This window comes from Fringilla coelebs (genome assembly GCF_963513975.1).
Source record: "Fringilla coelebs genome assembly, chromosome: 5".
NCBI classification, from domain to species: domain Eukaryota; kingdom Metazoa; phylum Chordata; class Aves; order Passeriformes; family Fringillidae; genus Fringilla; species Fringilla coelebs.
Window position 1 is genome coordinate 63,987,992 of NC_140033.1, and position 26,204 is coordinate 64,014,195.

Sequence of the window (26,204 nt, forward strand, 5' to 3'; positions counted from 1 at the left end):
CATATTGAAATGATTAAACTTTCCATCTAGTACAAAGCAATGTGGATTACACCAACTTAAAGATCAAATTTATGACTGCTGTTATGTTACAAAAATACCTAGTTGTACATTCTCATAAATTCTGAACCAAGAAATGACAGTGAAAAACAAATATAGTTACAAGCATATAGATGAATTTCAAAGAAAAAAACAGCAAATAATTAAGGTTTTATTTTAATAGGAATGACAAAAAAATCCCAAAAGTCCTCCTCCCCCATCTTCCAAACATTCAATTACTCAGTCTAATAGAATATTAAATGTTTAAACTTCAAAATTCAGCTGACCTAACTTTCTCACTAGTATGGCAAGATATTAATGCTCATTTGCACACATGGATGCATAGATTTTTTGGGGGTTTGTTGTTCTTGTTCTTTTTTTTAATACTTTAAATTACCTACTCTTGGTTAATCAAAATGTCTCTTGAAAATGCCCCTGGATGAGAGTCACAAGTTGTATTAAAAATGGTTAATCCCACACGCACCTAATCAAGAACTCTGATTTTTTTTTTCTCTACTCAATAGCAAAACATATTTTGAGAAAGTAATACAGAACACAAAACAACCAATCTCCAAGCAGATGATCTGGTTACAATTCTCACACTTCCAGAAGTACACCACGAAATCCTGACACTGAGGGATGTATCAGGAGTAAGACAGGAGAGCCTCCCTTGCAGGAGCCAGAGGTGTGTAAGGATGCCTCGCTTCCTCCTGTCACACACAGCCCTCCTGATGGACAACAGAGACATCTGGGAGCCTCCTCTGCCTTCTCATCAAATACCTGCAGAATGGAGGAACCCTGGATGACAGATCCTGCCTTTCCCAGGTGGTGCCCAATCACCTGATGATGAGAAAACCACACCACTCTCCCCTGACAGAGAGATCTGGGTGACATCAGTCCAGTGCACACTGCAAGTCTTTATTCCTGTGAACACTCTGTATCCACAGAGCCAGCTGAATAATTATGTGTTGGCAGAGCAAATCCAAAGTTACTCTTACAGTAATTAAAATGATACACATTGGATTAAAAACACAATACATCTCAATCACAAGAGTAGCTTTGGAATAGTGGAGTATCCAGTCATCTCATTGCTGAACATTGTAATTCCTCCTGCTATTTTTTTCCCTTTTTGGCTTTGATAGCACAATATTTTCTCAGTAATAATACCGCTTGATTTCAGTTTCAGCTGGAATCTCGCCTGACAAAAGAGTACAGGCATAATCTCAGCCTTTGTAGATTAATACACTGTGGCACAAAAGGATATATGAAACAGTTTTAACTTAAGTAAAGAATTTCAAACTCTGGCAATTTTACACTGAAGTAATTGCAGAAAACCCTACAATAGGCTATGTATGTAGTTCCAACTAAATCGCTTTCATCAGCATAAATGATCACTCAAAGAGTTTGGAAATTATAATTTTGGTTATTTAACAATTTTCTTTATTTTTCAATGAAACTAAGTGGCAGAGAATTGTATTTTCCCCTTTCCATTTGTTAAAAACAGAGCACTATAATTTCCAGGAAAATAAAAATTTTCTTGAATGCGTGTCGTTTTGCTATTGAAAAGTGGCAGAAAAATGCCAAAATGTCCTCTGAAGAAAAATACCTGATAGGATCAATTGACAGAAATACTACATTCCTCCACAGGAGACTATAATTTCCTTTTAATATTTGGAAACAATAATTTCAAAGCTTCTAGAGACCTAAAAGTTCAGGAAGGAATGCCAGGCTCACTTCTGTATCCCCTGTATCACACCGCTTCAGGATCCTTATCCACAGAGGAGAAAAGGAGAGCCAGGTGCACCAAACTCATCTTACACTACAACTTCCCATAAATCCCTGGCTTAATCCTCTGGATTTATGCTGCTCTTTGAGCTGGGTAAAGGAGCAGTGTGAAAATGCTCCTAAAACATCAATGTAAATGTTTCCTTAATCCTATCAAAGCCACAAAACAGGCCCAGCTGAAGGAGCAGGAAACTGAGCTAAGGAACTCTCAGTGACCCTACCACTGGAGTCTCTCGTGGTCACAAGCTCAGCCTGGGCATGGCACAGATGTCCTGACATCAGGTGGGTTCAGGACATCACCGTGGGGACCCCCAGGACACACTGGATGGAGGTCTGGAGTAACACCAAATTTTGCACTGGTAACTCGCAGCAGCTGAGTTATTTAAAGAGCTGATGCAGAAACAGAAGATAGGACTAAATATTTTTGAGTGCCCCTTTGTTGCATTACACAGAAATTTATGTTCTCCAAACACAACACTGAATTCAGCCCAGAATGATACGACTTCATTGATTTTCTTTAAAAGTCAGAAGAAGGGGGAAAAGTTGAAAGAAAAGTACTCAAGGTGACACCACACTTTAAAAACTGGGAAACTGGTCTGTTAAAATGTGTTGGTGGTAACGTTTAGGGTTTGGACTCCCATTAATGGGGCCCCAGGGAAAATATAAACACTCTTTCTGAAATTAAATCTTGAGTTTGCCCACCGCAGTCTTGTTTTCAGCTTCAGCTGCTGGCACGTCAGCCTGCAATTGAGGCCTTGCATCAAATGCCAAGCCAAACATTCAGCAACAAGAATGGTAATGACACCCTATTTTGTTCTAAGGCACATTAAAATATAGCAAGTATTATAAAAAAAAAAAAGGCAAAAAAATCACTCATTTGAGATTAATAACATAAAAGAAACTGATTTTCGTAACCTCTCTCACTAGCACTTGTCTTCAAATAATAAACCTTCAGAAGAAAGCTGTGCTTGACTCTTGAAATCAAGCACATTTGCAAAACAGTAACACATATCAAAGTTCTGATAATAACTGCCTAAGGGCATTAGCTTTACCTACCAGAGCTCAAAACTAAATTCCCTGGTTTTCATACACGATTTTGCAAGTGACTTGACAGGAATGGATCAATAAATGGAAGTCACTAATGTGTAACATAAGTTTCTCAGGTGGGATCCTTCCTATTCACAGAGATATGACACACTAATATCAGAACTCTGTTACTGGAACACCTCCTACCAGCATCTCTTTAAGCTATCCCTTGTATTCCCACATTCTTCTCCTAAACACTGTGTTCAAGGTAAGTGTGTTGCTCCAGCTATTAGTTTTTCCCTCTCTCTCTCTCCCTTCTGTAATCTCTCCATGTAGACAGATCTCGAGAAAGGGATGCAATGTAAGATACAGGATTGGGATCTCTCGTCCCAGAAGGGAATAGTCAGCCCTGCCCATCCTAGTCCCAGCTTCTGTGATGTCTCATGATGCACAGGAACTATCCCCTATGTGGGAAAATTGCAGTCTGGATCTACATGGGATGTATGGAGCTTCTGATAAAAACACAGCTCTAAGGCACTCAGTCCCTGATGTGAATCTGGGTTGAAAACTGATCTGACTGAGAGAGCAGACTGTACCCATGACTCAAACCAGGGATTAACAAAAATTTACCTGTCATGGGTAGGCAATTTGAAGAAGCTGCCAATTTACCAAGGAGACAGAGGAAAGGGTGCACCAAGAATCGGTACAGGGATTTGTTCCACCACTAACACACAATGTTAACTTGAATAATATAAGATACAACATACTCTAGCCTGCTACCCAATAAATGGAGCGAATTCCAAGCTTCATCTTTAAAATCAGCCCCTCAATGTGAATACCAAAGTGAGACCAAGCAGGTGTCAATTCATGGCCAACCCACAGCACTGGTATTTGCAGACTGAATGCATTCCTTTAACCAGAGGGTGGTGAGACACTGGAGCACGTTGCCCAGAAAATCTCTGGATGCTCCATGCCTGGAAGTGTTCAAGGCAGGGTTGGATGGTTCCCTGGGTCATCTAGTGAGAGATGTCCCTGACCATGGTGGGGGGGTTGGAACCCAGCATCACCTTCCAGGTGCCTTCCAAACCACACCATTGTGATTCCATGATCCAGCTCTGAAAGCAGCAGATTTGTGTGTTTGTCGTGCCTCCCCTGGAGTAAGGAATTACAAAGAGGGTAGAGTGCTGGATGTGTATTATTGTTCTAAGCTAGAGCCAAAAATGGTTGCAGCAGACACATTTTAACCACACAAGCACATCAGTCCTCAACAGGAATCACATCAGCACCCCTGCTGGAACCATAAAGTCAACCATAAATTTTAAAAATCTGAATATTAGATGTAATAACCTGCAGTAACTACAATACCAGTCTAGTTACTAAAGTTAATGTAGTACTATATGGGAACAGTTCTTTCCTGTTCAAGACATTTGTAGGTAATTTAGAAGCCTTTCAGAGCAATAGTTTCACATTCACATGGAATACTTTTCTGAAAGGCAGGTATAGAGGTTTCTTATTTTTTTTCCATTCATCATCATATCAGTTGTGTAACTATCTACTTTATTAGAAATAAAATAATTGAGCAAACTTACTTAAAAGAAAATAAATACTGGATGTGCACAGTTGAAAAAAATTGGGCAATTTAAGTAAAGCCAAAGCAGTAATTTCTAATCCAAATGAAATTAGCACTCGAAGAATCTGAGCTCTTGGGTCTAAAGCTACATTAGGATTCACGTTTCAGGAGGAGGTTTTGTGGAGTTGCAATGGTTACTGCCAGTAGATGTATCACAAAAGGAGTCACCACCATGCATGGAAGCACAGAGAGGAAAGCAAAGGTGCAGTCAACAACAGAAGGTGAAGGACTTCTCATCTAAATAGAGATGTTACCCATATAATGAAAGTCTAGAAAGCATCCAATTCAATAATTTCAGGAAAGACAAAATAGAGATAACCAGTAGTTGAACCCTATGTCAATTCTTAGTTGGACAGAAAGCCAAACTGCTTTTAAAACTGCTTTTTAATTTAAAAAATTTCCTATGATTGCAGTTAGGACAATAAGCATGAGGACTGGTGTATGGGAAAATGAAAATGGGCCCAGCCTCCTGACACTTCCTCAGGGGCAGAAACACCAATTACATATAGAGATTTTTCTACAACGATAAAGTCACCTTTGAAAGTAGGAAATTAAAAATCAATTGCAAGAAAAAACAGGTTGTTTTTTTTTTCTGTCTGATAAGAGGGGCCAAGAAGCCACAGTTATTTCCAATTAAATTGATGTTTGAAGGTGTTTTCTGGTAGTAATATTGTTTTCAAATCTTTTTTTACAATCACAGCAAGTTTCAGCCACCAGACAGACATCTGATTTCTCTTCCGCTGTACTGACCTTCCTCTTTAGTTTGATCTAATTCTTACTACTAAAAGGTTTATAAATTATAAGGTCTTTATAATGACTATATGCCCTATATGATAACTAAGGCATTTATACCAATATTGTGAAGTGCTAAAATGTTTTTTTCAATGGCAGCACTTGAAATGTAAGGGGAGAACATTTAGTCAGGTTTGTTTAAGAAAAATTTAAGAAAATTGACCATTTTCTGTGACAGTTCTGATGGATGAATAACAGAGTAACTATGCAGAGGTGCACATATCTTCTCATAATGTCAGATTTCAGGAGCAAATTACAGACAATACCTCAGACAATTTGAAAACCCAAATGAATTTGCAGCAGCCTCTCCTCCACAAGGTGGATAAATCTAATTAAACTTGAGCTTCACGCATTCTTTTTCAGTCTTTACCTTAAATAACTAAATGTAAGACATTAGTTTTCACCATAAAATCTTCTCCTAAAATATTAAAGGATGAGGAAACTGCACAGAAAGTACTTCACATTTTAGGGAAAAAGAAGTATTTATATTAATTATAAAATAGATCACCTGCCACAATCTGTACTGGTAAAGGCGCTTTCACAACAGATTTATGTAGCCTTTGCTGCTAAACGACAAAATCAAACATAAAACCCTCAAGAAGTTCTAAAAGTGCATTCATGATAAATCAGATCTGTATAAATCCATTTAATTATGAAACATAGCTCATGCCACTTAAAAAAAACCTGAAATGGGATTTTGTACCATAACCAACCCCAAAAGTCAGTGTATCAGTTAGAAGCCTACTCAAAAGGTGGAAACAAAGGTTTACTTGTTTCCTTCAGACAAAATAAGCATACAAAATACACTCCATAAACACAGTATGCTATTATAAATAACCCTGAAAAACAAGGATAACCATGGAGCAAATCAGCAGTTTTAATCTGATTTACTGTCAGATTATGTCAGATGTGTCCTGCTTTCTTGGATATAACTGCATCACTATTTTTCTTCCCTTCAAAAGCATTGTGACTACACTGCATCTCTGCACAGAATGAAATGCACAATTCCCCTTTCAAGTGGTAAATACTTGTTGCACTGCAGAATAATCCCACTGAAAGTGGGAAAAGGTATGACTTGCTCTTGCCTGGAATAAACTGACATTCTATAAAGGTGTTTTATCAGGGCAAAACAGTATTTTCCAAATATTCCGAGTCTTTTTCAGAAAAGAGCAAGAATAACTCTGGTTCTTCTGGTTATGTGGCAAAGAGCCAAGCTGCCTGTCCTGGCACATCCCACTCATCCTTGGGATGAGCCTGGAATTCTGTTTTCCAAAAGCACCTGCATTGTTAGCAAACTAAAGGGGTAATTCCTCTATGCAAAATGAGAAGAGAAACTTGCTGGCTTTTTTTTTTTTTGCTTTACTGTGAGACAGACATGGCTTACATCAGCTTGCTGGAGATTCTTAAATACAAATATTGTGGTTGAAATAGGCCCTTATTTTCTGTAGTATCAAAAAAAAAATTACCTATTAAACACAAAAACCCCAGAAGTATCTCTCTGGCTATGCTCAATTCTGCAGTATTTTGGTAAACATTAGTCAGAGAAATGTTTAGTTCTGTTTTCTTCTAAAGGTTATGAGGCACAGCTGCACAAATCATATGGGAGCACACAGTAGTACAGGGAGTTTTGTTATAATGGTGACATCTCTGCTCTCAGAATCCGACCCTTAAATCAGGATGGGAGTGCATTTATGGCAAGTGTCTGACCTTCAGGGAAACAGGGGCTGCATTAAAAACAGATCTGCCATTCCAGTGATTACTCAAGCCCTAACACGTAGTTTTTTCCTGACAGGCCAAAATATGATCTCTAAGCCAACAAGAGCTGTGTACAATTAGCAGACAAAAGGTGACTGATTAATGTCCTCAGCTTTGCTGTCAGAAAACAAGCAGCAGATTTTCCTGAGGGGAGATGAATGTAAACGTAAATAGGAAAAATTAAAATTTGCTTGTTGGCTAGCTACTCACCTCATGAAGTGAATCTTTGTGATTTAGAGAAGTTCTTTAAATAACTTATTCAGCACAAGATTTATTTGGTTGAAAACTTTTCCTCTTGTAACTTACTCTCTCCTTTGTATACCAACTTCAAGAACTATTTTTTATCTCTATATAGCTAATGGTCACAAAAAATAATTAGGCACAATAGTACTAGATCGCTTTTTTTTGACTGTTATAAATACATAATAAATAAATAAAACATATTGAATTAATATTTTTAAGCATTCAATTGGAGTGAATAGGCAGTAAATTACTGAACTATGACATTTATAAACAATTTGCAATCTGCACCACAGGCCAAATACCTGAATATTACAACAGAATACTTTTGTAAACCTCTCTTCTACAAGACTTCCTAAGATTTATGTGATTTTAGAATTAACTAAGGCTTAATTTTAACAAAAGGTTTTATTGAAAGTTTTTAACATTTGCAGATTATGTTCTAGAAGGCAGAATACTGTCCAAGTATGAAAAAATAAGAAGCAGAGCACAGAATTTCCTGACTTTTCTAAAAACAAATAATTGGATACAGATCTTGGTTTGAAGTACAGTAGTGATCAATCAATTGCCTTGATCATCAGAATTTTTATGAGACACCTGGAAATATGAAGCTCCACCAGAATTTTCTGGGTGACATTCTGGTCTGTATAGGTGTCCCCTGACAAACAGAAATACTTGCTTAAGTCAGTATTACATAGCTTTCAATATTTTCATTCAGTTATTAAAAAAAAAGTATCAAGTTTGTTTGTGTCTTTTACTTCATATCTGTCAATTAATTTTAAAAATAGTCTCAGCCAGTCATATAAAATATAAATATATTTCAGGAATTGTCTTCATAGAATAGCAGGAGTTACAGAAAACTGCACAACACCTGTATGTTCAAAGTATGAATGCAAAGAAAAGGCCAACACACAGCCTCAAAATAAGATTAAGAAACAAGGAGATTAATATACTGAAATACTGATTATATTATTCTATTCAGATATTGCTTATCTGCTACTTTGCTATTTCAAGCTTATTTTCAGTTCAGAGAGGAAACATTGCTCTCTGAAGTCAGCTGGCTTGGCTTCTCTCAGACCAGTGGATTCTGAGAATTCACCTTGCTACCTTAAACAATTCTTGTCTTCCACTCTTCATCTCCCTGGGCCATGGGGTGCAGGCAGCACCTCCTTCACACCCTGGACCAGGGAGAGGACACAAAGTGCAAGCAGGGGATGAGGGAAAAGCTGTGATCTGGACCCCACTTTGCACAGGGCATTATCACACTTCTCTTTTGCTCACATATCTGGAATGCTCGCAACACACCTCCAAAATTTCAGTCGACCTTGGAACTGCATCGCGTTTGGGAGCAAACAGCAAATGGGAAAGCTCCTTGGAGCTCTTACAAACTGCACTTTGGGAAAAAGCTTTGTTTATATCCACTTACCTCAGCATCAGCCTGCTCAAGCAAACTGTTCAGTAAATGGGCCAAAGCCCCATGTGAAGTCCATAAAAAGTGGAGCAGGGATGGGCCCAGCCTGTCTTTTTACTCCTAACAGAGCAGCGTGTACCCATTAATCAGATTTTACCCAAAAATATTGCAGAAGCAATGCAGTTGTACAGGTCAGGGAAGGGCACTGCCATGCTTCTGTTGTGTAGTCCAGGGATCAGGGTTTGGGAGCTCTAATCCTAAAACAGGATTTACAGGACATTAGGCTCTACTCCTTGCTCTGATGCCCAGGTAACAAACACAAACATGGATGCACACACCTACATGTGAGAGCCTATGTACAGACATGTACATATATTCCACCACATCGGCAAGATGTTTGAGCAAAATAAAACTATTAATCCTTTAAAAATTCTAGTGTTTATTTTATGCTGAATGCTTATGGAGGTATTTCCTTGTATGAGGTAGTACAGCTCTGGGGTTTTTTTTAAGGATTAATAGCTAACAATTAATGCAAAAAGCTGGCAAACACTTCCTGCACTCACTAAGGCAGGCACAGCCTGAGGGGCTGGAATGTGTCAATTAGTGCATCTTGGGGCAATTAATGTGCTGGGCTCCTCACAGGGCTGGGTGCTTCCAGAGCACTCAGGTGATCAGAAACCACAATGCAGAGCCAGAGGTTACAGCATGGTGAACATCAGGCAACAAAAGACAATACTGATAAATAGGTCTGTGAATCTTGAGCTTGCACCAAAACAGCTGGACTTTGGATACTCAAGGACAAGAGCTTCTTTACTCAATTCTAACCAAATTGAAAGATTTTGCTTCACTCTGCATCTGTGGCTCAGACAGAGCTCTATGGCACATGATATGCATTGAATCCAAACCAAAAATAACATTTGTTTGTACAACAGAAGTGAAAGCAGCGGCTTTCCACTTATCCCTACTTCAGTGCTGTCCTGGATTGCCAAGTGAATTGTATTCTATTTGCCATCTGTATGGCAGCTGTCTTCTGTTAATTGGGCAGGTTTCCTTATCTCTTCCACACCCACTCCTCCCTCTGGGGAGTCATCTGCTGATTAGGGGCTATTGAATGTCACTGCATGGCTGATAAGAACTACAGCATCCCACTGTGAGATGCTCTGCCCAGAGGGAGGAGCTAAGCATTCCTACCTGAATATAATCTGGAGATTCTGGGACACCAGCACAGTTTCTGCACTGGATTCCCAGAGAACCACCCCTGACACTCCAGGAGGGCTGCAGCCACCATTCCAATTGGACTGCCACCAACACCCTGACCCACAGGGTGCCAGGTTCTGTTCTGACTCTGTCAGTGTTGTTTTGGTTTACTGCATTGTTTATTTTATCCTTTTATTTTCTTCCCTAATAAAGAACTGTTATTCCTGCTCCCATATTTTTGCCTGAGAGCCCCTTAATTTCAGATTTATAACAATTTGGAGGGAGAGGGTTTACATTTTTCATTTCAGGGGAGGCTCCTGCCTTCCTTAGCAGACACCTGTCTTTCCAAACCAAGCCAAGTGCCTTTTTATCTGTGTGCTACCCTTCACCTCTGTCCCCTCACTGTCCACCCCACCAGCAATAAGTTGAAGCATTGTTTTGCTCTCCTGGTATTTATTGCAGATTAAGGCAAAGCAAGGCTACACAGCCAAATACACCTTCAGGCAATTAATAAAGATAACTTTCTGGACATAGTGTGGATGGACCTTTGCTGGGGAAAACAATTCTGGCTAACATGTGCATTTGAATTTGACTCAGACGGATTCTTCAAGGTGTTACAAATGTTGAAATAAATCTCTACAAGTTGGGTAGCTATGAAAAATGTCTTTGAACAGACAGGACAGCCTGACTCCAGTTCATTTTAATGTGCCTGCTTTGGAATGGTGGTGGCTATGAGATAAACATGACATAACAAAGAGTTAAATTCCTGATTGAAATTTCCTTCACATCTTAGATATCCACATTCTTAAGGTGTTAGCTGTGGCAGCATTAAAAAAACCCCACATTTTTACTATAAAAATCTTCATTTATTATAGAACAGAGAAAAGAAAACTAAGGCTGCAGTATGTAATTAGAACAGCTGACAACACAGTGCTATATATCTGTAAAAACCTGGGTTCATATGGCATAATTACAATACATGCCACATCTTCCTTTTTTGTATGAAAATACCTGCTTCAATCAGGTTTTTTTTTTCTTTTTTTTAGCTTCAGTGTTCTTTTTCTGAAGGTGAAAAAAAAGGCCAACAAAATTTTCCCGAGCTGAGGTGACTTTTTTTGACTTCAATACAGAGGAAGTTACATTTATTCTTGTCAGCATTTTAGCATGTTGCTATTGTTGCCTTTTGTTAGGCCACTTTCTGCTAATTCAACTAATCCCCTGCTAACCAAGTACAAATACTGCTGTGCCCATGGTTTGAAGGGTTCTACAAACAGATTTTCAAAACAGTCATGACACAGAGTGCCCACTATCTTTGCAAGTTGGTACCTGGGACGCCCCTGTCAATCAAAAATTCAAAAAAACACTCCAAATCCTAGACAAGGCATTTTCCCTGAGTTCTTTCTAGGAATTCCTTAAATAAGCTGCTACTTCTTAGCACAGTCCATAAAGTATATTTATAGGTGTATGAGTTTTGACCATTTCCTCTGCCTCTTATGTAATTACATAAAAGCTATTATGCTACATGATTTGGAGTTAAAAAAGTCTTTCACTTCCAACCTGAACACAGGCAGACTTTATAAATCTTATGCCAGAAAAATCTAGTTCTTCTTATGTATGGTTTTTTAAAAAATTAATGGATATGTGTCAACTGATCAAAAAAAGAAAAAGGCTGAAAATTTTGAATATGCTCTATAAAATGAAAGGAATTGATGCTCCTACCAGATAGACCAAAGATTTTGTTTCTTTGGAGGTGATATTTTCATACAGACCTGCACGGGAGGCCTTACTGACCCATTTATTTATGACATTTATGATAAGTTATGATAAGTTATTTTAATAGTAGACCTACTTTCACCTTCCCCACAGCTTATCCTTCATAAACTGACTTCAGATATGCTCAAACATCCTTATGGATCATGTTTTGCACTGGATTCTGTTTAAATTGTCTTTCCAAATCAAACAAATCCTGCTAAAAGGAAATGTCTCCACACACAGCATAATGGAAGGAACTCACCCAACTGCAATCTAAACTAACAGCAGAGTGAAACTTCTGAAGGTAAATCCTATTTCCCATAGTACTATTTAACCTATAAAAGCAGGTAATATAGAAGCAGAGGCCAAACTCATTATTTCCACCTCCTTCTCAGGACAACATTCCCCATTAGATTCAAGCTGAGCTATTTTATTTATTGAGATTACTGAAATTTGATCTCAGGCTGCTACTGCCATATGAAAGAGGTTTTTAAAAATTATTTTTTGCTTATGTTTGTATAAAGAGCTTCAAAGGGGAGAAGTGTGTTATTTTTTTCTCCTCCTACTGAAAGCAAATCAAAGTCCCTTGAGCTACATTTTACTGTTTATACACAAGCATGAAACTGCCAGGATATAGCATGAATAGAACATCTGAAAACAACTTTCAGAACATTGCAACATTTCATAACAAGGCCAATGCACTGGCTATAAATCACATTTAATAGAATACCAGTATATTTTCAGGTTCTCAAATAATATGGGTTGAGAGGAAAAAATTAATGGCCTTTGTGTGCATAAAAACTGCACAGTAAAGTTCATTTGTGAACATAAAATAGCACCTGTTATTTGTACTGAAATGTTTTCTATGATCTGAGCTCAGATCACAATTTAAATCTGATAGCATCTATGCCACATCTTTATGCTACTTTATGTAATAAGAAATGCTATAAATTTTAACTGAACTATTAATGTCTGCTTTTCAGCTTGTGATGGACTTAAAAGTCTACAAATATATCTGAAGAAAGGTATCATAATAACAAATTGTTTGAAAAAATGAGTGAAAGATCTGAAGGCCTAACTCCTGATTCTGTTTTCCTGTGAGTTTTAAGAGAGGTCTGAGATTTAGCAAACTTTATCAATTTCTCAGTTCAGGATAAAACCCATTGTCCACTGGTAACTCACCCTCTTCTGCTCTTTCATATATTCCATCAGTTCCTCTGTTGTCCTTTTTACTGCTTCTTCAATTGCCTTTTCACTTCGTTTCTGCTCCTCCATTAATGCTTCCTTGACAATTTCCTTTCCAAAAGAAAAGCAAGTAAATGTATATGAAAAAAAAAGTCACAAATGTGATAAAACTTCGTCCCTTTTCCTCCTGCTAATTTTATTGCCCCATGCTCTTTTCCCAGCTATAGTTATCCTAAATGTATGCAGTATCTTTATAAAAATCAGTAAGTTCATTACTAAAGGGTAAATAAGACAGAGAAAAAAAGAGAGAGATAATTACTTTAAAGCTATATTAATAGAAATACGATGTTCCCTGTGAGCAGAAAACAATAAAGCAATTCAGGTTTTACCTTCCATCAGGAGCAGGGGTGGCAGGGATTTACCAGCTGCTGTTATCAGGCCAGACAACTTCAGCTGGAAGAGACCTACAAGATCATCTGCTCCAGCCACCTGAGCCCTTCAGGGCTGCCCAAGAATTCAGTTATTAAGGGATTCTGCAAAAGGCTCTGAAACACTGACAGCCTTAGGGCATGACCAGCTTCCTGGAAGCCTCTGCCAGCATCTGACCACCCTGTTCTAAAGAAGAGCTTCACAATGTCCAGTCTGAGCCTCCCCTGGTGCAGTTTGGAGCCACTGCCACAACACCAAAGTCAGTTTCTAACCTGTGATACAAATTATCAAAGCTTTGTCTAAACTTATACGAAAGCTTATCAAAATCTTCATTTACTTCCAAACTTTGGGAATTGCCAGGGACAATCTGTGCACAGGAGTAAAAGGCAGCAAAAGATACCCAAACCCCCCCACCCCCTAAATCAGCATTACCCTGCATCAAATGCATTACAGCAGAGAAAGCCAGGAGCCACTTCTTGAAACATCCCTGTCACCTGCAGCACTTGGTTAGGGAAACAAATTGCTGAGCTAAAGTCACAAAACTGCCCAAAAATGAAGTCCCAGCTTCCCAAAGCCACTCATGGAATAAGTAATGACATTCTTAATCCATGTGCTCTGTTTCCAAGATTCAGGAGAATGAAATGACAAGACTCAGATTCCTATAAATCCTGCAAAAGTAACATTTTCAGAAAGCAAAAAAAAAAAAACAAAACACCCAGTAAAAGTAATCACATGACCTTAAATGATTTTTCAGGGAGATCAAGAGGAAGATGGAGAGTGCCTCAGAAATCAGAGAGAAATTGGCAATTCCTATGCCTTTGTTCAAGACATTGCAAATTGGAAGAAACAGAAGCACTAGTGGTGCACCTGAAGAATTAAGCAGGAAACGGAAAAAACCTCAGTGGTTCAAACAGGAACACAACATGACTTCTAGTTATTTATTCACGTACATGATTTATGATTTTTTTTAATTTTTAAATCAAAACTTTTAGAAAATCAAAGGTAAATATAAATGGATTCCTTATTACTCTTCACTGGTTAGAAATAACACTGCACTACCCACAGATTTGTTTACAGGTTTGCTTGACTGCAGAGCAATACAGACATTTTATGATACATATTTACAACTTGGATTTGGAGGAGTGGGGAAGGTTGGCTGGAGGACAGGTGGAGTTCCAAGGTTTTGGAAATACAAGATATTTATGAAGTTGCATAATTCATCTGTATATTTAAGGGTTGCGTTTTACAATAAGCTATTAGTGTACAAAATGAATAATCCACCAAATTGGATCAAACTAATTTTTGAAAAAAAAAAAAATGCCCCTTCAGTGGAAGTTATTCATCTGAAAAAGAAAGCTCTATTTCTTACCTTTAGTTGTTTGCTCTATTTCAGCCAAAATGGAATAGTTTCTGCACAACTACACTTTTGCTATTTTTATAGCAGAAAAAGTCTAAAATCCCAAATTTAAAATGTGTAACTATGTAGTCCCTAGTGTTCTGGAATGCAGTACACATGAAAATCAGTTGTGAAAAGTAATTATGATTTTTTTCTATTTTAATTCAGTTTACCAAAGAAAAATCCTGAGAAAAAGGTTTCTTTCACTACAGAACTCTGGCAAGACTAACAGAAAAAGTAGCAGAAAATTACATATTACAGAAATATGCTGTTCTTATAATTATATTCTCATGCCAGTTTAATTTGTCAAAAGGTCCCAAAACACTGCCTTGTGTTAGAATGGAAAAAAACCTCGGAATCTATCCCATTAAACTCTTCAAGCAAATTACAGAACTGATAAACTGCTATATCTTAATATCTGGAAAGTTTTACACCCACAAAATGCTTACAACCAATTGAAGTATGTTAAGTATCCTTGATACGATACTTGAAACACTACACAGTCCAGATAAAAACACAATTAAATTCTACAAGTCTAATAATAAAATGCAAGAAAACAGAAACCACTAGCAATATGGAACACTAGTTTATTACACTGACATTAAAACAGAAAAAGTAAAATTGGTAAGAATTCTTTTTCATTTCTGCTGGTATTGGAACAAGTCCCCAGGGCTGTGGTTAAATCACCATCCCTGGAAGAATTTTAAAAATGTGTAGGCTTTAAAAATTTTAAATTTGTGGCACTTGGGGACATGAGCTGGTGGTGGCCTTGGCAGTGTGAGGTTAACAGAGGGACTCAAATGATCTTAAGAGTCTTTTCCAACCTAAGTGATTCTATGATTCATCTACCACATTCTAGTTAACCAAATTAAGCACTGGTGTATCTTCCCAATTTATAAACAATTCTCTGTTTCAGACTCTGATCACCTCCTGTTACCACCTGAAAATCATCTCAACACTTACTGTCACCAGACAGATCCTGTGGCCACCAGACTGGACCATCTCATGTGACTGCACAAAAAGACTCCTGCTTCAGTGGGCTTCATCCCAGCCTTTGGATTTACCAGACTGCTGGCAGCTGTCCACAGCACTTTTGATTTGTTGAGGTTTTTCTGTGATTATTCACAGGATGAATCATACAGATCTGTTTCTCTGAGATCCCAGTATCTGTTTCTCATCTGAGCTGAAATGTTACCCTGCTGACTGGATTCAGGAGAAATGAAATAGTTCCATAAAACACACAGCTTTCTTCACAGGTTATGTCTTTAAAAACATAGTTCCATAAAACACACAGCTTTCTTCACAGGTTATGTCTTTAAAAACATAGTTCCATAAAACACACAGCTTTCTTCACAGGTTATGTCTTTAAAAACATAGTTCCATAAAACACACAGCTTTCTTCACAGGTTATGTCTTTAAAAACATAACCCTACAATGCTCCTGAGCTGGCTGATCTGGTTTGCACTGTCCCATGCCTGCAGTTCAAAATGGGCAGAGTCCTGTGAAACAATGACACTCCAGACTATCAAAAGACAGGTCTGCTGTGATATCAATAAATGGAAAGAAAACTCTTTTATCCCTTTCACCCAGTTCAGAAGTCTTCAAAGAACAAACACTGCACAATAGCTCCCTAGTCAACTCAGCCATATCCTTTTGATCTTAATCATCAATATTAGTTTTTCCTTCTGTGACAAGAATCCTCACTTCTTTTATACAACCTTCCACTAAGTGTTCTCCTCTAGGTACTAGGTCACTCTGTCTTTGCTCTATTTCTGTCATTAGAGTAAATTAGTAACTAATATAAAGGAATTTAAATTCAGATATTACCTATTACTGTTGAACCTGCAGGTACATTCTCTCAGAATGTGTCTATTTTTCCTTCATCTCTTTGCTCTTTCCTCTCATGCTATATCTACCTTTAGAGTCTATCCTAACTTAGAGTTTGGTTGCAAAGGTAAAAATTTGCCCTTATTTCATCTTTAACTAGAAAGGGTAGAGGGTTATTTGAGCCTCCTAGTGCTATTTTAATAGACTCAAGAAAATGGAAAAACCCAGTTTCCTGTAAGAAGGTAAGGAAGAACACTCCACAAAATGGCATTTGAGGTGCAATTCTTCTCTCTCCTCCCTTTATTTTTTTTTACATGTTTGATCAGTGGCTGGAGTACCAAATTATAGTCACAAAGTCAGCTTCATTACATGACTCTCTATACATGTGCTTGACATGACAGCAGTTTGAAGATTAAAATACCCAATCAAAAATAAAATACAGATATTCAAATACTCAATTGACAAATCACAGTCAACCATGTATCAGAAATGACAACCACACAATCACAACATATAAATTTGTATGAAGACAGAAAGAAAAAGCAGTGTACTTGATACACCAGAGAACTCCAGACAGTATTTAAAAAATAAAACAAGCCATATGTTGCTTTGCAATTTTATAGGAAAATTCTTTTGTTTCCCCACAAGGATCAGGTGGCAGCACTAAACTTTATCTAGGAAATGCAACCACAGACTGCAATGTTAGTGGTTTTTCAGAAAACAGTAACCCTCAAATTATAATGTCTGTGGTTACAAACTACTACAATCTGCTTCTGAACTCAGACATGGTTAAGGTCTGTAAGCTGTGAACTATTCCTTTTCCAGACTTTGCAAGCATATTAAAAATAAACTCATCTAATGGCAGGGATCTCTTTCCACCCAGCCCTACTGAGTTGTGTCCCTCCTCACACATTCAAGATTACATGGAATTTTCTTCTAACGTGTCTCTACAAACACTGGCCACACCATCCTGCAAGATGGTGGAAAAACAAGAAGAAAGTAAAACTAAAAATAATGGTTTGCTACCTTCCTGAGAGAAATGTAAGCACACACTCCCACTGGAAGCTGAGCAATAAAGGCAAGAGGAAGAAGAAAAGAGGTCCTTTGAAGAGCAAGTTCTTCTCCTGCACATTGTGTGATACCAGGTTATCAACAGACTATTTAGCTAGGAATTGGGAAATAGAGGAAAAAACCCCAACAACTTCTTGTATGAGTCCACAAAATGCTGAACATGAAGAGCAATGTTACCACAGTCCAGGCCTGCTACTGAAAAACTATTTTATCTTCCAAAGATTTGCACTGACCCACCCAATCAAAAACCTATGGGATCATAAAAAGTTATTCCTGAAATTACATTAAAAAATATGCCACTTTGCTAAGTACTCCAGAAACAGAATAGAGGGAATATTTCAAATTCTGACTCTACAGGACTCTGCAACCCTTGCAAATGATGAAAAAAATAACAAGTGGACAAAGAGATATTGATAAACAATACAGTTTGTATTCCCTTAACTGGCAATGTCCTCAAAGCTCTATATATCATAAACACAAAGCGTTTTGAGGATAAAGAAATTAAATTTCATGGAAGTTAAATTATTATTGCATCCTGTTAAAATCCTCCCTGGTAAAAAAAAAAAAAAATCATAGAAAAGGGCAAGCTATGCCAATACAGGTAAAAGTTGATCTTCTAGTAACAAATACTATAAACAGAATGATTAATGAGGAAAAAGAGACAACAACAAACCCTGAAACAGAGGCAAAAAGCAGTTTATAGCCTATTTAAGGGAGTAAAGGGCTGGGAAGCTGCAACAGTAATTACAGCAGTATTTACAAAGGAGAGAAAAAATGCATTAATAAAAATACAGGAAAAGTAGGAGCTTTGAAGATTGAACCTTGTTTGAAGAGTGTACCTTTCTTTTTAGATATGATATTTTATCTCCTACAGATATGATGCCAACTGCATGCTGTAAACAAAAAATTATATTTACTATTAGATCTGACACAAAACTATGATTTAGTTCAGAGCAACAAGCAACAGGGTTGGTCTTGAGGATGCAAAAAGTACTTGGGAAGTGGGAAAGGAAAAAAGAAAGACTAAGAAACCTTTGAGTGATAGTGGTACATTTATAAAGAGACATCACAGAGATTTATCAGGGTATTCATTGTATACAGAAATAGCTCACAAAAGGGCCATGGAGGAAAAAGTGAGTTAGGCTTCCAAATTTGATATGAACCAAGAGGCAACCTTGCACAGAACAAATTTACTGGACAATGAAATAACAAGGCAGATGTATAATCCCCATATATTTCCTCTTTTCCCCTCATAATGTCCACCAAAAAATTCCTTCAATACCTACTCATTTGATGCATGAGAAAAAGTGAATTGGTTTTTTACAGATTACAGGGCTAAGAAAGGGCCATTTAAAAGCTAATAAATCTGACTGAAAGCTAGAGTGGGAAATAACTTTTAAGAAAACCTTTTTGCCTTCTTAGTCCTTACAACATTCTCAAATGCAGGGCAGTGGGGAAAAATATTTAGACAAACAGTAATTTTCAACAAGAATTTAACAGCTAGTTTTAACACTTGTAGAAAAGAAACAAAAGCCAGATCCTTAGGAACAAAGGCAACAGCTCCATGTTTTTATTTACATATCTTTTATTCCCTTACACATCACTGGGCATGGAAATCCTTGAGAATTTCAATACCTTCAATTCCTTCAGGATTGCCAAACTACCAGCAAAAGCACTCCCTCAAGTAGATGAGAACCAAAAAAGTTTTGATAATGTAGCAGGTAAGAAGCCACTCATTCTTTAGGTGTTAGGTGATCTATACATTTTTATTTTAGGATTTATGTATTCTATACATTTTTATTATACCTTCTAAGCAATGGCATATGCTGATATCCATAAATCCATGGAAATTCATTAAACACCATTTAAATAACAAATTATTTTTCAACTATTCAGATGTTTTCCAGTAAGATTGTATTAATGCTTTCTAAGACCATAGATTACAAATTTATTGCTCTGCAAAGAACACCACAATATGAACCTTCAGAAATGTGAACATATTCAATCGCCTTTAATTCCTAAAGATTTACTCAGCAAAGACCACTGAAAAGTTCCTTTTTTTTCTTTTTTTTTTTTTTTTAATAAGTGTTTCAGCTAGCTTCTCTTGCAAAAATATTTTTTCTTTGTATATCTCAGTATATCTCAGTTGTGGCTTGGCTGAATGAGACACCACAGCCTCGGTTTTCCTGAAATACTTTCCCGTTGGTAAGATAATTTTGCCTTACTGCTTTTCCTCGTGTCCAAGAGGAAGCAGAGTTTATGTTAGTTCTTTTAATAAATTAAAGGGGTTTTTTTTTTCTTTTATTTCCTAAATATTTTCAGCTTTCAGAACACTTGAGCACTTGAGTCTCTAATGGATCTGCTGTGTGGATTATGGCAGAGATGAACTCGGGCTCTTTTTCCCTGGAGAATTAGGGTAAACTACACTAGAATATATACAGCGTTTTAAATTTAAGCCTTCAGGAAATGACAAAGGTGATTCTTTGCTTCAAATGCCTTCACAGAATTATTTATTTCAAGCTATGAGATGAACTTAAATTTCCAGGGCTCACCCTGCAGCTGCTAGCTTTCCTTTTACTTTTAATAAATTTATTTTTAAAACAAAAATAGTGGTGCATAAATTCTCTTCAGTCTCTTTTGCTAATTCACTTCCACACCCCCGTGGATTTCACCTCCTTTGTGTAGCTGATTATTTGGCTCTGTAAAATGATAACTGCCATGCAGAGAGCTCTGTGCATTACAGCTATGGGAGCTACTCTTCATTCCCCACTACTGATTAATTTAATACAGCAGCCTTCATTCAGAATTGTATGGATATCATCATCCTATATCCCCAAAGAACTTTTGGCCTTCAGTTTTTTCAGTGAGTAAAAATAAATGTAAAGAAAGATAGAGAGAACTGTCCATTGTTTTTTCAGTTTTAGAGTTGTACCCCAGGAGTTTCACTGCAATTTTGGATTCTGGGGTAAAAAGCTTCTGCCTCAGCCAAACTACCTCTTACACTTTCTCCTTATCTAGAGGATGCCCACTTTTTATTTAAATAGGTGCTCTAGAAAAAAAAATTCTAGTGGAGGAATTTCACCACTCTCAACACTGACAACAACCAGACATTAAACTCTTCTTCTGGGGAAGATGCCACTGAAAAAACACCAGAAAAAATAGAAAAGAAAATACTGGAGACATGCCAAGCTACATCTAGCCTGTTAAATAGATGAGTTCTAATCTATGATGACTTTTCAATGTGTTGAAAGAGGATCACGAGGTTCCTGTGCAAATGAATACTATCTTTAATCAAAAGACTACTAGCTCTTTTCAAGGAGAGCTTGTTCTTCCTGATTTAAAATGCAAGCCTGCTCTTTCCCCAAACTAAGAATGCTCTTCAGAAGTAAAAAAAAAAAATAAGAAACAACCAAAAACCCACAAAAAACTATTATAAAAGCATGAAGCACCTGAAAAACACAATTATAAAATCTGAAGATGCTGCCAGTCTCAACCAAAATGGAAGTCATCTGGACTTTTACTACTTCACAACCTCAAGAGCATGCTCTAAAAAACATTTTTCCATTTCCTTAGTGATGTAAAATATCTCATTTATCCCTTTAGACTTAGAAGGTTTCAAAAAGTAATAGCTTTACTTTATGTACAAATACTATGTCTCCAAAAAAAGACCCCAAGTCATTGGAACAGTCAAAGTTTTCATAAAAAGTTTTTAATAAAAATTTTTTCACAAAACAATATTCATATTACTGTAATCCCTTAATTTCTTAAAGAAAAAGCAAAGAAGGTGGCATGTCAAGTTGCTCCATCAAGTTGAAATATTAACTCAGTATGTTTTAGTTCCTACTTTCACTGGAAGTTTATCTTTACTTGGCTGTTTCATATTTGGTAACAAAATATTTGATATTAAATATGATTTATTTATTAAACTGACTCTAAGTCTCCCAATTTTTCTCTGGCAATGTTAAATTAGTACAATAAATTTTAAATGGAAGTAGTATTTCTTTATCTGCAGACTTGACAACAATTTGACGGAGGACAAACATTTTTTTTAGGACAAAGTTTTGTCAAGCATGGATTTCTCACAAATAGAAGGCATCTACATAAACCTTCCAGATTTGGATCCCCTCTGGTTCTCCTTCCTGGCCACTCTGCAACAACACCACCAAAAAAGTCTGAAACAACTAAAACCATACCTGTATCATCCCTGCATCTTTTCTTCTTCTAAACAAATTATTTAGGTGATGAAGGAAAATTTCACCGCCTGATTCAGCACAAGTGTGATCCTCAAACCTTTATTGTTCTTCTGCTAAAACTGCCTAACCAATGAAGTGCAAACAACATTAATGGGTCTTTTTCCATTTGCTTTCTCGTATATAGTCACATAACTTCTAGAGCATGTGTTTAAAAACTGGTGGAAAAAACCAACATATTTTATTCTAATAAAGAAAATTAATGGGTGGCAAATTAGTCTTTTAAACCAACGAATCAAAACTCCTAATCATGTTTCTCTGGTCTAGAGGGTAAAGGAGAAGCCAACAAATTCATTCCACTTTTACACGGAAATTAATTTTCCCTCATTTTCATAACCTAAATGTTTTACAGATACACAGTGATGCTACAGTTTTTAAAATACATCTTTTATAAACTCTTGCACCCTGCAGATGAAAACGCCTTTTTCTCTATGGGTTTGCATCTTGAAGAAAAAAATAAAATTTTCAATGTTTTTGAATTCTTCCATTAATTATTCCTAGAGTTATTTGTGAGCACTTTGACTGTAAGCCATTCTGCCTCACCTATTTGCAGAAGACCAGACTGACCCTTTGTGATCTTCCAATTTCACAGATTTACTGCACCAGTGAAGGAAAACTCCTTCCCTTTAATACTGTGCTGAATTTCTTTTTCAGTTCAAATCAATAAAGCAAATCTCTTTAAATAATTTACAGCAAAATAAAATTTTATTCGAGGATTTTTTATATTTCATTGTCTAAAATGTTAGACTCTGTGTTTCCATTTTGGCCTTTACAGAGCTGACTTAATATATTGCCTAAACAATAACTAGAAGAGAGTCAAGACTGCAGTTGTAGCTTTTGTAAGACAAATCTTACAGAAAATAAAACATAAATAAAAAACAACTCTGTGTGGAAGGCTCTACGCAGAAAAAATTACTGCCCACACACTAAGTGCCTTGTAGGCCCAAGTGTTTTTCATTGTTAAACAAAAGCTGTAGCTCACACCACATATAAGTTATCATTTGGCACATCAGCTCTGCAGGACTTCTTTCATTGACAGAAAATTTTTATGCTTTGTGTATGCTTATAATTGCAACGGCCTAAAGGAAATATGCAAGTTCTTGGCATAGGAAGAAGGGAAAATTTCTCCAAGAAACCAATTTCTCTGTGAAAGTCCATCCTCCCCAAGGAATTTTTACTCATTAATTAGAGAATAGAGAGTGTAACTTCATATATACCATAGATATATTTGATAGAATTTTTGAAATCTCAAGAAAAATCTGCATTTTTCCTTAATTAAAAATAGATCAGGTGTTTGAAAAATGAACCAGACATGAAGGAGAAATAATCATGTTATAACCAAATCAGAGAAATTATTCCTGTTACAATTAAAGCTGTCAGAGCTGTTTGGTATGAAAAGAAATGGAATTAACCAATGACACTACTAAAGGGTATTTACAACAGAATTAATCTCAAGAGCCTCCAACACCTCTGTGCTGCTCACCATCCCAACAAGTACATCACCAGGTACTTCCACACTAGGAACTACCTGATCTGAAAGAAGTTTGAGTGGAAAAACCTGGCCCTTGGAGAGAACTGAATCACTTCCTTAGGGAAACACAGACATAGCAGCAGATTTAGGATTTATCAAAGAATATATCCATCCATATTAAACTACTTCTAATGCCATCCTGTCTTGTGACAACTTCAAGGGCCACATCAACCATGAGAGAGTCTGCAGCACCCTGCAGAGTGAAGGCAAACCTGCCTCAAGTCGCTGGCCCAGCTCAGCCCACATCTCTCCCACAGCCAGGACACCCAGTGCCCCCAAATCCATGGATACAGAAGCCTGGCTGAACTCCAGCACCCAGACATGGGAATCTTCCCCCCAAAATCTTCAGCAGCCATCTAAACCCTTCTCAAACTTCATTACCATAGTCTTCCTCCTCCCCATCTCTTCATGTTCCACAAGCTACCATTAATTCCATTTCTTTATTCCAGTTAATGAACACTTAACCACTCTCCCTTCCAGGAAGAGATTCTCTACACCACTGGCACCAATTCTCCTTCTGGACAGTCTGAATTATTTATATCTAATTAAAGCCCAAGGAATTGTTCTCAGCTTGAATTCAGCTTTGAACTCAGCTGTTAATCCTGTCCTGAGGAGTTTGACTGTCTGAAGGCTCGCTGAAAGTCTTGAAAAGTGACATTTCAGCATTTGATACTTTACATTTGGAAGAAGTGAAGAAGATATAAAAAATAAAATCATTCTATTTACATTAAGAATTTAGGCAATACAGAGTATGATAATGGCATAGCATCAAAACTTTTTTTTTGTAGCTGATTAGGTATTTGAGGTTATTACCGCTGTTTAACACTGGAAAGGAAAATGGCATCTGTTTCAAAAGAGTACTTTTATTTTACTTCAAATTCTTACATTTTGGGTTTTATTTTCTTATGCGGCACATAAAAAAATCCTGCAATATCAAATTACAACACAGCAATGAAATATATATTGCTTAAATTTCTGAAGACTATAACATTCAAATATGCCACTAAAGTATCAGTGAATTCACAGGCTGCCCCTCCAAATATTTCCAGCATCACAGACCACAAAATGCAACTTTTGGAAGAATAATTTACTTGCAATTTTAACATACTTAATTTGGAATTTGCAGAAATGCTAAAAGCACTATTGGGAATGCCCCTCTCAATTTGTGTTAAGGGGCATCGATTTATTGTTATAGAAGCACCTCTCCAACCATTAGAAACATTTCTGGTTCATTACTGGTTTAGGTTTCCAGTTTTTATAACCCTCTCTCTATTTTGTACCTGTTCTGTAAGGAACAAATGTGACATCTTTAGTCTCCCACAGGTATGGAAGTCATCTGAACTGTTTACAGCATAAATACCACTCCCTGAGCTGCTCATCCTGGGCTCCTTTTGAAGTCAGAGGACAAAACCAGGCCTGACTTACATCATTTCAATATATGTAGCTTTAAAGGTCACAGGAATTTTGTTCTGTATGTGCCAGCCTCTCTCCATACACACAGTCTAGGTGAAGATAAACCGCTTGCTGTGCATTGCAAATATCAACTAAGTGACAGATGACACAGGAAAATCTACCACGACAACAGAGGACATACAAAAGTAAAACAAAAAACACACAAAGCAGGTGCATGGAAGGGCAAAACACACTAACCTGATTCTGCTTTCTTTGCTCTTGCATGGCTTCTGAAACAGCCTGGGCTATCTTCTCTCTGTGACTATCACGTTCTGCTTCCCACAGTTTTCTTTCTTCTGCATGAATCTTCTCCATATTTCTCCTCTCCTCCTCTACTGCTTTCAGAACAGCTTCCTGCACTACTTCTTGTTCAGCCTTTGAAACAGACCAGGCACAATTAGATGAGCAACACACCTAACCTGAATGACTCATATATATCATGGTCACAAGATATGGGATGTGAATATTTTCACTTCTGAACTATCTTACAGCGCTTGATTTATATTGCAGTGTAATACCAAGCTGGCATTACCTCTGGGCAATGACTTGTGTAGTTACAGAAAGCAAAAGGAAGTTACAGGAAGGCTCTTAAATTCCCCCTGCTGAAAAGACAGGCATTCATAACTACTTTGCTTAGTTAAAAAAACCAAACAAACAAAAAAATAAAAGAGCAGCAAAACCTGTGCAAGAGTACGCACATCATGGGCTTCCCTTGATATCCCCATGTCAGAGATATTCCTGCTCTTATCTACAAATATCTGAAGTGCAAAAACTCTCCGAGTCTTTTCTGTAGAAAATCAGCCAATATACATTTGTTAAAACAAATGTGTCTTCCCTCCCAAAGCTCCTTAGCCATGCTACAAGAAGTACTGTTTTATTCTTATTATTTATTATTTAGTATTGGTTATTTCATTATTTTATTTTTTACTATTTTATACTGTTTTCTTCCCAATCATTATATTCAACCATTATCTGAAATCACTGAGAATTTGAAGCCAGCAGCTCCATTCATGAGTAGTCACATTAATACATTTATCAGCAAGACAACCACTGCATAATATCTACAAATAAAAACTGTCAAACTGAAGTTCAAAATAAGCAAACATGGACTAACAAAACTTAATCACAAATCCTGCAGCTTAAAAACACTGTATTCATCAGATACCTACAGTTCCAACTAAAGCTGTTTCTTTCAATTCACTAGGACTTGATTTTTCTACTTAGATATTAAAAATACAATAATTAAATTAGGATGCTTTATTATACACACATTTTCCTGTAGATATCAACCATGTAAGAAATGTTTGTGGTACTACTGAATGCTATTCAGTGAGGTGTTCAGCCAGTGTTCATATACTACACAAGAAAGACATACAGAAAATTATAATATAGCCTGATTCCAGGGAATACACACTACTAGCTTCCCCAGATCATTACAT

The 26,204-nt window shown here is 37.0% G+C and overlaps 1 protein-coding gene across 4 annotated transcripts in view; it reads right to left on the reverse strand.

The window, feature by feature from the left end:
- CCDC91 (coiled-coil domain containing 91) overlaps positions 1-26,204 on the reverse strand; it is a 114,393-nt gene that overhangs the window by 13,092 nt on the left and 75,097 nt on the right. For 3 of the 4 annotated variants that reach the window (XM_084206022.1, XM_084206021.1, XM_084206023.1), the window contains exons 11-12: positions 24,964-25,140; positions 12,807-12,920 (exon numbers count right to left, since the gene is read on the reverse strand). In XM_084206022.1, the coding sequence (XP_084062148.1) occupies positions 12,807-12,920; positions 24,964-25,140 (291 nt within the window). Of the gene's footprint in view, positions 1-12,806; positions 12,921-13,991; positions 14,106-24,963; positions 25,141-26,204 lie in introns of those variants that run through there. The other variant, XM_084206024.1, reaches the window with a different exon arrangement.